The 13,933-nt window shown below is 35.7% G+C and overlaps 1 protein-coding gene across 2 annotated transcripts in view; it reads left to right on the top strand.

Annotated features, from left to right (window-relative positions):
• Window positions 1-13,933, top strand: part of LOC117321719 (G-protein-signaling modulator 2-like) — a 109,406-nt gene that overhangs the window by 57,728 nt on the left and 37,745 nt on the right. Inside the window, exon 1 of one of the 2 annotated variants that reach the window (XM_033876230.1) lies at window positions 9,776-11,051. The exons of the other annotated variant lie outside the window; for it this stretch is intronic. Coding sequence (XP_033732121.1) covers window positions 10,932-11,051 — 120 coding nt within the window. The 5' untranslated portion in view covers window positions 9,776-10,931. Of the gene's footprint in view, window positions 1-9,775; window positions 11,052-13,933 lie in introns of those variants that run through there. 2 annotated transcript variants of the gene reach the window in all.

Here is a 13,933-nt window from a genome sequence, read left to right as displayed (position 1 = left end):
AAAGGAGTTTGCTTTGGATTACATTTCAGGTCCAGAGGTTAAAGGTCAAGGTCACTGTTACTATAAATATAATGTGTTTCCGTGCGATAACTCAAGTTTCCTTGGACTGATCATGCTCAAACTTCATACAGACCTTCCTTACCAAAAGTGCTAGTTTTTGCATGGGATTGCTTTTCAGACCCAAAGTTCAAGGTCACTGTTACTGAAAATAGCAAATCAGTTTCCGTGCCATAACTCAAGTTTCCTTGGGCTAACCATGCAAGCTCAAACTTCATAGAGACATTAATTCCTTACCAAAGGGGCTTGCTTGGGATGCATTTCAGGTCTGGAGGTTTAAGGTCAAGGTCACTGTTACTAAAAAAAGAAAATGTGTTCCTAGGCGATAATGTTATATGTGCATTATCTGTCTGGAATTCAAAATGTTTTATGAGCTTCAAACACTCAAAGAATATCTTTCCTTTTTATATAAATTGTATCACTTTCTTCGTAACCATCTAGCATGCTGTGCAGGCATCACATCCACTTTCGTGAAATTCTTAAATTGTTTTATTGATGGCAGTGTATATATATATATATATATACAAAAAATTTGTGGGACGAAATTAACCAATTTACTGCAAAGATAAACAAAAATGTTTGCTACATATATAGCACATGCTGTCATCATATCATTTTAACTTGTGCTGTTACTAATTGAATAAAACCTTTTATTAGGCTATTTATATTTATATCCATCTATACACATCCTAAGATATTTTCTAATTAATAACAATAGGGCTTCTGGGAATGATTATCGATCCACGGGATCACTAACACAAACATAATGGTATTGATTGTTGTTTATCTATTTAATTTATGTCTGTATGTGAGCGTTTGTAATTCACTTGTGTCTTGATCATGTTGAATTTAATTGTCTATACTGGCCTATTACTACATGGCCAATTATATATACATGTATTTATATTGATATATGATATTTGACTGATCGATGATAAATCATGAAATTATGCTAACACATATTCATCCCCTATATTTACCAACTCAGTGTACGTGCCTTAATAGCTTTCATAGCTGGAAACTCTTTAGAGCAACAGACATTGTAACCTCAGGTGAAAATCTAAGGTGAGATTGTGATTCCCACCTTGGATGGTTAGAGCAACAGACATTGTAACATTAGGTGAGAATCCAAGGTGAGAGTGTGATCCACACCTTGGTTGGTTTGTGTTTCTCAGAAAGCTGATAGATCAAAGCCTATCCTGTTCTGTAGTTGTGTCCTTTGGCAAGGGATACCTTAGATGTTCTAGATAGCATGCAATGTCCCTTATGTTTTGTGAGGTAGCCATCATCTACTACTACACAGAGCAGAATTCACAGGGCAATTTAAGCCCAGCACACAGAGTATACCATGCTATTTTTGGCACATTTTTGTGTGGGATTGTGTTTCTGTCAGGCGTGTTTGTCGTAACCAGGTCAAACCAGAAAAAGAAGTACATAGCCTATTATTCTGTTGAAATTAAGAGTTTTCAGCTTTTCTTCTTTTCTGTTTATGAGATTGAATTACAGTCAAACCTGTCTATAGCGACCGTCCAAGGGGAGGCAGAAAAACGGTCACTATAGACAGGTTGCCTTTATAGACAGGTCAAAATTATTGCACCAACCAATTTACTTAAACCTGCCATAAAAAATTGTCATTGAACAGGGCATTCAGAAGACCAGTCAGAAGTTAAATAAATGCATAAACTTTATAAATCTGAAGGGTTTAATATTTAATGATTTGTGGACCCAAACACAAAATATAACTCAAAATGGTCTTATGGATAATTTTTGTTAAATATTATGTTCTGAAATAATGCTATATGTATCTATCAAATTATCTCCCTTTCTTTCATAAATAAAGAAAAAGAATACACAATAATTAATAAATTAATTATATTTGTGTTACTACTAATTATTTTTTGTTATAGTCTTACTTCTTAAAACCAAAATATTTTTTTTCTGACCCAAATTGAAATCCGGATATTTGTGTCAGTTTACGACTTTTTAATAGTATTGACTAATTAAAGATGGCGGCAGTACAAACGCTAGTACCGACAGCTACGATTAAGAAAGGCATTATTGGCTTTCATGTGAGTAAATCTTGTTGACAGATATGACCAGTGTTTGTTATTGAAGTGATGTATCCTAGTTGTAATCACAAAATTAACTGACCGTGTCAAATGAAGCCACCTGTGCACAGTTGTAATGTAATACCAACACGCATGGTGACCCGACTCCTCTCTTACCGTGCCCCAGGCCAGGGCAGCTACAGTAATTATAGGCTAACAGGTGGTAGGGGTCTTTTGTTTATATACTCAGGCCAGGGTTGTGGAGGTCCTTTGTTTGTATAATCAAGCCGGGGTCGATGTGTCTGAATTTTCCGGGGATTTTATGAGGGATGACTGCCGAGAGCAGAAGATGGCCGACAGAAATCGGTCGCTATAGAAAACAAATTAGCGACCGCCGTTCCGAAATCATCGGTCGTTAGCCACATTAGACAGGTAGTCGCTATACAGAGGGTCGTTATATAGTAAAATATCACGGGGAATCTTAAAACCGGTCGTTATAGACAGGCAGTCGTTATATACAGGGGGTCGTTAGAGCAGGTTTGACTGTAGTTCATCCATTAGTCAATGTTAACTCTTTCTGTATTTTGTGTTCTTTCTAACATTCCATACCAGAAGTTGTTATTAGGCAGCTTGCTCCCAGAAGTTTAAACAAAATGGCAGACTACCTGTGCGTTTTTGGTGTGTTGTTTTTAGCTCACCGGTTAAGAGTAACCGAGAGCTAATGCTGTCACCCTGGCGTCCGCATCGGGGTCGGGGTCGGCGTCCCAACCCAAAACTTTAAAAGTTTTTGGGATCAGTTTTTGGAAGCTTCTAAGTCCAAAAGTATACACCTTACACCCTTCTAATTTGGTTAATACATTCATTAGAGGTCTAGGAGTAATGTTATGTCAAAATCATGCAGAAAAAAAATGTGATTTTTTCGCATTTTACCATTTTGTTAACTTGACTTTTTTAGCACCAAAATCCTCTTTAAAGTTTTTGGGGTAATTCCAAAATTATGCTCTGACACCCTTCTAATTTGGTTTATGCATTCATTAGATGTCCAGGAGTGATGTTATATCAAAATCATGCAAAAAATATTGTGATTTTTTTTTGGCACTTTACCATTTAGTGGACTTATTTTTTTGGCACCAAAACTTTCTTTAAAGATTTTTAGTGTAAGTTTTGGAAAGCTTGTAAGTCCACACCCTTCTTATTTGGTTTATACATTCATTAGAGGTCTAGGAGCAATATTATGTGACGTACAATTTCAAAATGACATGCTTATACATACCTAAAAAATGAATGCATAGTGTGATTGCTGCCACCGGTGAGCTTTCACAATCATTTGTTTTAAACATATTTATTTGCCTTTAAATGGTTCATAATTATAGTGACAAATAGGATTTGGGCACAAGTTCTCAAACTTATCGAGGCCCTCTCCTGAACATACATCAAATGTTTACAGTGTATAAAGGCTGCATATAGGCTATAAATAAATTTGTAAATACTTTACAGTGAATTAGAATTAGAATTACAATTTCAATTTCAATTTCATTTTTCATATAGAAAAACAAAGATTAGATATGCTTTCAGCATACATTATTGAGAAATATTGTTCTAAATTAGATCTAGATGACGCATTGAACATTTCACAATGTCTTAGACACTGTTAGCTAAAATGAAAATTTAGCAAGCCGCCATATTGTTTACATTAACAACCTATGGAGTAAAATATCACCTTTTACTCTGACAGAAACAAGCGTAACCTGAATGAAATAAACAGGAATTTAGCTAACAAAATATTTGTTTCACAAGTGTTGAAACACCTTTTATATGTCATTGTATTTGATAATTGTATGTGTCAGGCGCTGTTTTCAACAAATCATCACTTAGATAATGTCAGCTTATAGCCTTTGACTATAGTGGACAGCTGGGAAGAGGGAGCACATTTTTCTGTTGACTATATATATACTGTATACCAGGTTATTTTTCGCCCTTGAGCAACATAAAACATATTCGCCCCGTTTTAAATTCGACCTATATGGTTTTCAAGAAATATCTTTTTCATCGTTTGTAAAATCGAAAAATTTCATTCGGAATTATCAATAAAGTTGCACTCGGACCACTCGGGACTTATCGAGTTCCCCAATTGTCTTACCAGCATGAGATGTGAAATGTAATCAGGTGTGCATCTTCGCTACTCAAGGCTTCTGATTACGTTACACTCCACGAACGTTCGTGGAGTGTAAAAAAAGATGTTAAACATAGAACGTTTACCTGTGCTCAGATTTTCTTTTAGTCCCTGCTAATTCAAGTAGTATCGGGTATGCATGGGTGATTTTAACCAAACACGATCAATTGTAAGTTCATCGCACCGTGACTAATGACTGGCCAGTGTTTTCTCTTGTTCACATGTACATACATGTACATGAATGAAAGCCGCAATTAAGCGACGGTGAACTCATCAAATTAATCTTTTCCATGGCAGGAATTTGATGTCACTCTGTATTTCATTTTTATCATGACCGGGCTACATAATACTACAAAAAAATGACTGAATTTTTTAAATAACTTGAATAACTTGAATATGCAAAGCCTAGTACGCGATTTTACAGTTGAAAAGTAAGAGGGTTAATAATAATGTTTCTGATCTGACTACACATGGCCCATGTATTGGTTTATAAATCCTTCAATTCAGCTTGAAATTTTTGCCTTAATCTTAAATTCGCCCTATCTTCAAAAGGCGAAAACGGCGAAAATTAAACGGGGGCAAAAACTACCAGATATACATAAGTTAGTGAAGGGAATCAGTTTCACTTTCAGAATGGATAACCAAACTCAAAATTGATGATCAATTATGATCAGTTTTCTAAATTTGGTAAAGAATTGCTTTTTTGTAGAAAATTTATTTACATCTCAAGTACATTTATGAAACGTCTTAACCTTTAATTGTTACCAAATTTTTTATACTAAAAACAAACAAAGCATGATAATTTACCCAGAATCAGGTTTACTAGCTGTTAAATAACATTTCCCCATCCTACTGAAACCCAGAATTAGGTTTACTGTTAAATAATCTTTCCCATCCTACTGAAACCAAGAACCAGGTTTACCGTTAAATAACATTTCCCCATCCTACTGAAACCATGAATCAGGTTTACTGTTAAATAATCTTTCCCATCCTTCTGAAACCCAGAACCAGTTTTACCGATAAATAACATTTCCCCATCCTTCTGAAACCCAGAATTAGGTTTACCATTAAATAACATTTCCCCATCCTTTAACTGACACCCAGAATCAAGTTTACTATTAAAATAACATCATAATCGGGTTTACACAAACAGTATATTTAATTAATACCAGCTTGTAAATTACCATATCACATAAGTCAATAGTCAAGTCATATTATCAGAATTAGGCGTTAACAATGCCTAGAAATCATCACCATGCTTATGTACATAAGGTCATATTGACAATGCTAGGATATTACATGTCACAGAGGCCACCAACCGTCAGGAATATCAACAGTTGATAGCTTCCTCCTACAGCCTCACCAACTGTCAGGAATATCAACAGTTGATAGCTTCCTCCTACAGCCTCACCAACCGTCAGGAATATCAACAGTTGATAGCTTCCTCCTACAGTAATGAGTCCAGGAAAAAGCCATGCATACCATTTCATGGGTAAATACTCTCGAATATTGTTGGTTTACTGACATTTGGAGGGGGAAACCATTGACAGACTATAATCCACTAATTTCCTGTGTAAAACAGAGAATCAGGGTAGCGTAACCAGTAGCCTACTGAGAGATTATTCCTAGGTTCAGAGGCAGCATTCAGTCTATACTCTCAGGTTCTGGAGTCCTATATACCATGCTGTTCATTAGATGGGTACTAACTAGTGGTTGATCAACAGGAGGATCGCTCTAAAATCTAAATTGATTGACTCTCAGTCAGTGTAAGTCAAGGTCAATTTCACTTTTCAGATCACTAAAACTTCAAATTTATAACACATCAAATTCTTTAATTTAATTTAAGTGATTCATTTGTCAAGGTTACGCGTCAAAGGTCACATCTCAAATCAAAGCCCTGAACAGATTTTAAGTTAACATTTTCACTTACATGTACACTATATATGCATGGTATAAGGTTAACCTTAGGTTCTATATAGTGATCTGATTGGTTCAAAGGTCGGCAGCTTCATTATGGTACAGGGTTAAATGGGAACATTCAGAGCAATAGGAAATTACATACTGTGAACACACATATTTGATTGCACTCAATTTTAACCATATAACCAGATATAAATTTGCTCAATGATAAATTAGCATACCAAAAGACTTTGTTTAGTGCTTCCAAAAAATATATATATATAAAGAAAGTTGTTTAGTGCTTCCAAAAAATATATATATATAAAGAAAGTGTAATCTTTGCAATCATAACTGTGGACTAAAAGATCTATAATAAGATTACGACTAAAATTGTATGTTTACTTTACACCATACTTTACTAGTAATGGAGACGTCGGCGACTTTGTTAGCCTTCTGACTCATATTGTTTTCATCCTAATGTGTTTGATCAGTTTCCGATAAATTTGATCAGTTGAGCTTGTGCAGTTATAGGGCTTATATATGTAAAATGCCTATTTTGTGTCGCCTGCGAAGCATGGCAGACACTTACGGATCACTTTGTCTGCCGCCATGCACCATCACACTTTCAGACTTTTTTTCCTTCCCTCTTGCCACATCAATTTGCAACTTAGTATGTGGCTTTGTCATAATGAATTACTGTTTGAGTTTGAACCCTGTGTCAATATTTTATTTTTAGCTCGTCGGGACGAAGTCCAGGGTAGCTATTGCTATACCCCCAGGTATGGCCTTTGCACATAGGAAGTTCTCCTAATTAATTGATTTCCATATTTTTTCTAATGAACTGCTTGCCGTATCAATTTCTAACTTTGTATGTGACATCATCATAATAATGTCAATATTCTTTTCCCTCTGGAGTTATATATAACCTGTTGCACAGAGGAAATTCTTATTACTGTCTATAGATATATATCCTTTTTGTTACCACTTGTCACATCAATATGTAACTTGATACATTACTTTTTCATGAATGAAGGATTACAGTCGAGTTCAGTACTTTTGTCGAATTCCATCCATTGCTGGAGTTATGCCACACACAATAGCATCATGCAATAATGATACCACCACACATGCCCTCAGATGTTGCATTGTATGGACTTTAAACTCTATCAATAAACTAACCGTCAACAGAAGCATGATGCTTTTCATGTGGTGACCATTAAATTTTCAAAATGACGCCTTTTAATTAAGTTTGTGTAAGGCGACACATCCACAACTGTGGAATTCTAATCTCCTTTATGTCTGTTTAAAAAAAGGAAATTTGTAATTATTTCTGAAACTTACACATCAGTGTTTTGTTTTAGTATGAGTGAAGGGATTATACATGTAACCTAATTTGAAATATAAAGCATCCCTGTTAAGTCAAATGGATTCAATACTAGTTTTAAGAAGCCCATTAGATAAGGACAATTCTAAATGTTTTTCACAGTCCTATAAGCGTGTTTGAATGATTGTTTTTCTTGAAAATCTTTGTACTTGACATGGGAAGGCTTGTGCTTGACGTGGAAACATATACTTGACATGAAAAGATTATGTGTTGACTCAATGGATTCTTTTAGACGGAAAGGTTGGACAATAATTTATAAGGAAGTAGGGAAACATTAAAAGATGTCTTCAAATTAAAGGAGTAAAGGATTTTAAACAAAATTATTGTATCATAGGGATTCATTGGGGGGACAAAGAAACAACTCATTAGGTGAATAAAGAATTAAGGAACAGGTTGTTAATCAGTATGACATTGCTCATATGAAAGGAGCAAAAAATATCTATAATGCTGCTGTGTCAAAGATCATTGGCCTGACTACTATATTGAGACTAAAAGGTTGTACCAATTTTGACTATACACCTGTGGTTTCAACGTTTTTTTTTTTCAACCAGAGAACACCTTCAGGTGATAAAGAAGAAGTAATAATGAGAAGCAATTTATACGAAGGACCCGCTGTCATGTCAGATGGTATTTATATGATATAAATGGTAACAGTTGCCATAGTAGGCTGTGCCATGGCAGACTCAGGGAAGGGTATTGATCATTGGGCTGGGATGGCAAGGACTTGGCAGCCAACTACACAGCACAGATTCATTCCGAGGTAACATTGCTTTTGAGGGAGAGTCTTTACCAAACCAACATTCGTTCTGGATTGGAGTAATTTCATATCTGTGTGTAGATAAAATGGAGATTGTTCCAGGGTTGTTCAAATGTATATATATATATAGATATTCTCGAAAACAATGTCAGTTGTCAGTGTTTTGAATGTTACACCAGCTTAATCGGCAATGGATACTTCTCTAAAGTGAGAGACAGATTGACACTATCGGAGGTGTTTCTGAATTGTATGTGTCAATATCTTTCCTGTGGTGTCTGTAGACGATCATCGTGCCCCAAACCACTAGCATAATCCTCATTGGACATCAGAATGAGTGTTTCCATTTATGAAAAAACAGATGGGTGTAAACTTCAGCTGTTGTGCTCTCCGATTGACTCCTGCGACCTGTACTGTAAAGATTATGTAAATCTTTTGAAAATTGTTCTTTAAAGTTAGTAAAAATAATCTACTTTTACAGATATGGTGTTCTGAGTCATTCAGCAACTAAGACCTTTATTAGCTGGATATCCTTCAGTGTTTATATTAACTATACATGAAATAGTGTGACATATTGACCTTCAAATTAGACTTTGGTTTGACCTTGGAGAACATACTCTAAGCACAGTACAGCAATTTAATTCAGCTTATCCATAGATCATTAAATTCATGTCAGCTAGATAGCAAAACCATATGCAGAGCTTGATTTTGGAGAACCTGCTTGATAAATATAGATCAATACTGGAAGATGAAATGGATTTGTGGCATCCCCATGACTGGCTGACTTAACGATCTTATACTGATCTCGAGTGATTCGTTTGCCAACAGCTTCCCTTACTAGTTTCAAATGTCGTTGTCAATGAAGGTGGTGTTGTTGCTGACCTGTTAAGATCAATGCCCAGGGAATGTACCGATACTAAATGTGGACAGAATGTGACAATGTTTCTGTGAAGGATTTAAGCTGTCATCTATAACAGTACAATGATATACAGTATATGTCAGCTGGATTAAATCATCAATGGGAAATGTACTCTACTTCAGTCTTATTAGTTATCTCCATAATTACTAAGTGAACATACCTACATTGGACAGATTCCTGCCTGGAATGCGAAACATTCAAGATTAAGTCTTACTATTGATTGCTTTAAAAGTGGGATTTAAATATTTCTGCAGGGCAGAGGTTCTGTTGGATTGGCTGTTAACAGCATCGTTCTACTGACAATGTGTTTGGGACACACTGCACTAATTTACACTTCAGCATAAATATTTAAACATCTTTGAGAATTGCGCATTGGTAGGAAATGCATTAAACTTGTGGAGCAGCATCTATAATTGACCGTCAGTATAGTTAGACTGTAATGTATGAGCGGGTTCTGGTGAGTCCTCTGTTACCTGGAGATAAGGACAGACATAAGTACATAATAGGAGTACAATGGACACCTTGAATGGGGTTTAGTCTCCTGTTGATGTATGCTGGTGTTGACGACAGAACCGATTCCCCGGAGGGATATAGATGGATATTAACACAGCCTGTGGACAACAATTAGCACTAATGAGTGTTATGTACATTAGTGATCAACGGGTTTTATGATGCGATAGACACTTAACCTAATGCATATAATCATTCGCGCAGTGAAAACATTATCCACTTTCGTTACCTGATTTGTTTTCAACACATGTACAGTCATTTTGGTGTTTCGTGGAGGTAAATGTGAAATCTGGTAAAAATGTATTATGATTGATGTAAAGGTATTTTGATACTGATGTATGATAAAAACCTCTAGTGTTTAAGGGTGGAAATCTTGAAGGATCAAAATACCTGATCTGATACAGGAGCTATTTTGATTTCTTATACTTAACATGACTGCATGTTCACTAACTCTGATCACCCTTTCATTTCCATGTTAATCCGAAGAGGAGAAATAAAGAAGCCATAGAAATTGACGTAAGTCAGTTTAAAAGGAACATTTTCATCGATGCAAAAACCTCAACAGTGATAACACAATTATATATACTTTAAAAAATATACTTCAAGTAGGTGATGTGTACGTGTGAATCGTAGCACCTGGGTACCCAAAAATAGTATCTATCCGTGGGCAGAAGTTGATTACATTTCCAATGGATTGTGCATTTCTCATAATTACTGATCTCTGCCTAGTGACTGTATCCGACTATTAAGCTCCATACTCCAGAAATGCTGGGAGCCAGCCCTGTATGATGATCCTGCTGGATTTCAATAGTGTCATTTCAATACTTAAAGCTTAATGGACACACTGATCAGACAGTGCTGACGTCTTCTTGATGTAAGCTGATTTAGCTACATGTACCATTAATTTACCAGTCGTGAGTGATTTGTTATCATCTGTGTAATTACACAATTCGTTCATTCTGTTGATGACACGCTTCTAACATATAAGTAATGATTTTATAAGTTGGCTACAAATTAGACATAACATTGATCCGAAGTGCTGGGGAAGCTGTCAATTTATGTGTGCATCACACCCAGTGAAGACGAGTGGACTATGTTTTCATTGGTGGTATGTCGTGATCCTGGTATGGAGATGTGACTTGGATAATTTATTTGGCCAAAAGCTGTTGTGGGAATAACTGGACAACATGTTCTCAAAGTATACTAGACATGACCGGAGATTATCGTGGCCAGGGTATCGTGCCAGAACCCTTGGCAAAATAGATGAAAACAGACCTACACAGGCTGTGGTTATCGCTGGAGAAAAGGTATAATATCTATAACCTAGCATTGTAGAATTGTAATCAACATATACTTACTGAAAATGATTAAACTGCCTTTGTCTCAATGTACCATTGCCTTTGTCCAGCTATCAATTTCTGGTAAGGAATTGTTCATAGCCTGTTGAATGTCGGTGGAAATAAAACAGATAAATGTCTTTCGATGCATTGATCAAAATATTTCCTGAATTACAAATTAATATAAAAATGGATGTTTTATGATGTAAATATTTACCAACACATATTAATCTAAGAGAGCTAATAAACCTTTAATATCTCTTCATGACAGAAAGAATAAAAACATATTCTAAAATTGTACTCTGTATACACTTGTATACGCATGGACATGTTTGCTTCCTTACTTTCTACAGATTTATTTCATTTTGTTTAATTTTAAACTTGTTCATAGACATGCAATTTTCGTGTTAGCGAGTACTACAGCTAGTGAGGAGAGAGATTTTGTGAAGTTTCATAATGTTGAATTAAAATGAAAATAAAATTTAAAAAATGAAACTATGATTAGATAGATACAATTTCCTTGAGTATTATCAGACTTGGTAGATTGTGAATCTGGTGAAGGGATCTGAGCATACAGTACATAGTACTAAGCCAGATTTTGCTCCAATCATAGTGTACTTCAATACATTTTCATTATTTCATACTTGGTAGTTGAAATGTGAAGCATTTTTCAGTTTTTGATATCGAATAGTTCCTGATGATCCAAATTCCTATTAACAGAGAGCTTAAGTACTCTGATGATCAACAGGGCAGAATTTTCATGGAGATGTCACATTCCAACATGTTTAGAAATGTTTCAAATATCTTCCACAAGGAGAAAATTCAATCGATACAAACAATGTTTTGAAATGCCTCTTCTGCAAAATCATACTGAATTTACTGGTAAAACTTAGCATTTTGTTTTGAGAATAAAAATCATATTGGAACTGCTTCTGTGAATTCTGCAGCTGCCAAAGCAAACAGACAGTAGAGTGCGGCAGTGTAGTATGCTGTAATTGCCATTTCCATGCGTGACACCATACATGCTAACTAAGTTAGACTGCATCCTTCACCAGACATTGTGTCTGTTTTAATACAACTTGTATACAACCAGTGGACAACAACTTGATTATAGACCACAAGACTGCCTAGTCACCAAAAGATGGAACGCTCCATATATATACAGGAACAGTTTGAAGATATATCTTCTATGTTTTATGGACACATTATTTTATTTGTGTGTTTGACAGACAGTATATTCTACAGCTTCATCTTTCATATATATATTATATCATATACAAGAGTTGATACCATTACCTTTGCAAGGGTGAGTTTTTCAGAGGGAAACAAATTTGCATGGAGTCTGGAATTGGTAAACCTTAATAATGCTGACAACTGTCTGGGACAGAATTGGTAAAACCTTGATAACACTGACAACTGTCTGGGACAGAATTGGTAAAACCTTGATACCACTGACAACTGTCTGGGACAGAATTGGTAAAACCTTGATACCACTGACAACTGCAGACCTGCCAACTACTACTATTTTATAGTAATCTTTACTATTTTGTGGTGGTCGTTACTCTTTTTTCTCTCGAAATAGTAGCAAATTACTCTTTTTGATGCAATAGATTTGGCAAGAATTGTTAAGAATTACTCTTTTTTTGCTCAAAAATGGGCCAAATTACTATTTTTGAATTTGAAAGGTTGGCAGGTCTGCAACTGTCTGGGACAGAATTGGTAAAACCTTGATACCACTGACACTGTCTGGGTCAGAATTTGTAAAACCTTGATACCACTGACACTGTCTGGGTCAGAATTGGTAAAACCTTGATACCACTGACAACTGTGGGACAGAATTGGTAAAACCTTGATACCACTGACAATTGTCTGGGACTGAATTGGTAAAACCTTGATACCACTGACAACTGTCTGGGACAGAATTGATAAAACCTTGATACCACTGACAACAGTGGGACAGAATTGATAAAACTTTGATACCACTGACAACTGTCTGGGACAGAATTGGTAAAACCTTGATACCACTGACAACTGTCTGGGTCAGAATTGGGTAAACCTTGATAACACTGACAACTGTCTGGGACAGAATTGGTAAAACCTTGATACCACTGACAACTGTCTGGGTCAGAATTGGGCAAACCTTGATACCACTGACAACTGTCTGGGTCAGAATTGGGTAAACCTTGATAACACTGACAACTGTCTGGGACAGAATTGATAAAACATTTTATTACCACTGACACTGTCTGGGACAGAATTGGTAAAACCTTGATAACACTGACAACTGTCGAACAGAATTGGTAAAACCTTAATGTCATCAAGACCCAGGAATTACCGTTAATAAAGAATATAAAATTAAGACAGAACACATGTTGGAGAGAAGGATATTGCTTTGGGATGAATTAAGATAACATAGAAGATTTGTATTTACTCATAAACTCGATCAGTACTTTACCCTATTAACACTTTGGTATCACAAATGACTTCATTAATTACAATTTACACTTCAGAAACAGTCCTTTTCAGCACCCACACATTCTGTGACATTTGTTGTGTGTAATGCTACAAGTAGTAGATAATGTTTCAGGCACTGATACAGTGTTACCCTCTTCTGTTTAGTTTGTAAAGTAATTAAGCTTGGGAACATGAGATGATGGATAATTTAGGAAGGTTATCTGAACAGTTTAAACCAGACAGTGCATATTTACATTGTAGCATATACTGAACAACTGTGATCTCCATTACCTAGTATTACGCACATCTCAAAACCCGATACTTTGACTTCCCATTAATGAACCAAATATGTCTGCTTGGAGTCGTAAAGAACTGTTTTGTCTCCTACTATAGACCGA

Source organism: Pecten maximus, chromosome 2 (assembly GCF_902652985.1).
Source record: "Pecten maximus chromosome 2, xPecMax1.1, whole genome shotgun sequence".
Lineage (NCBI taxonomy): Eukaryota > Metazoa > Mollusca > Bivalvia > Pectinida > Pectinidae > Pecten > Pecten maximus.
This window is presented reverse-complemented; position numbering and strand designations above follow the sequence as displayed.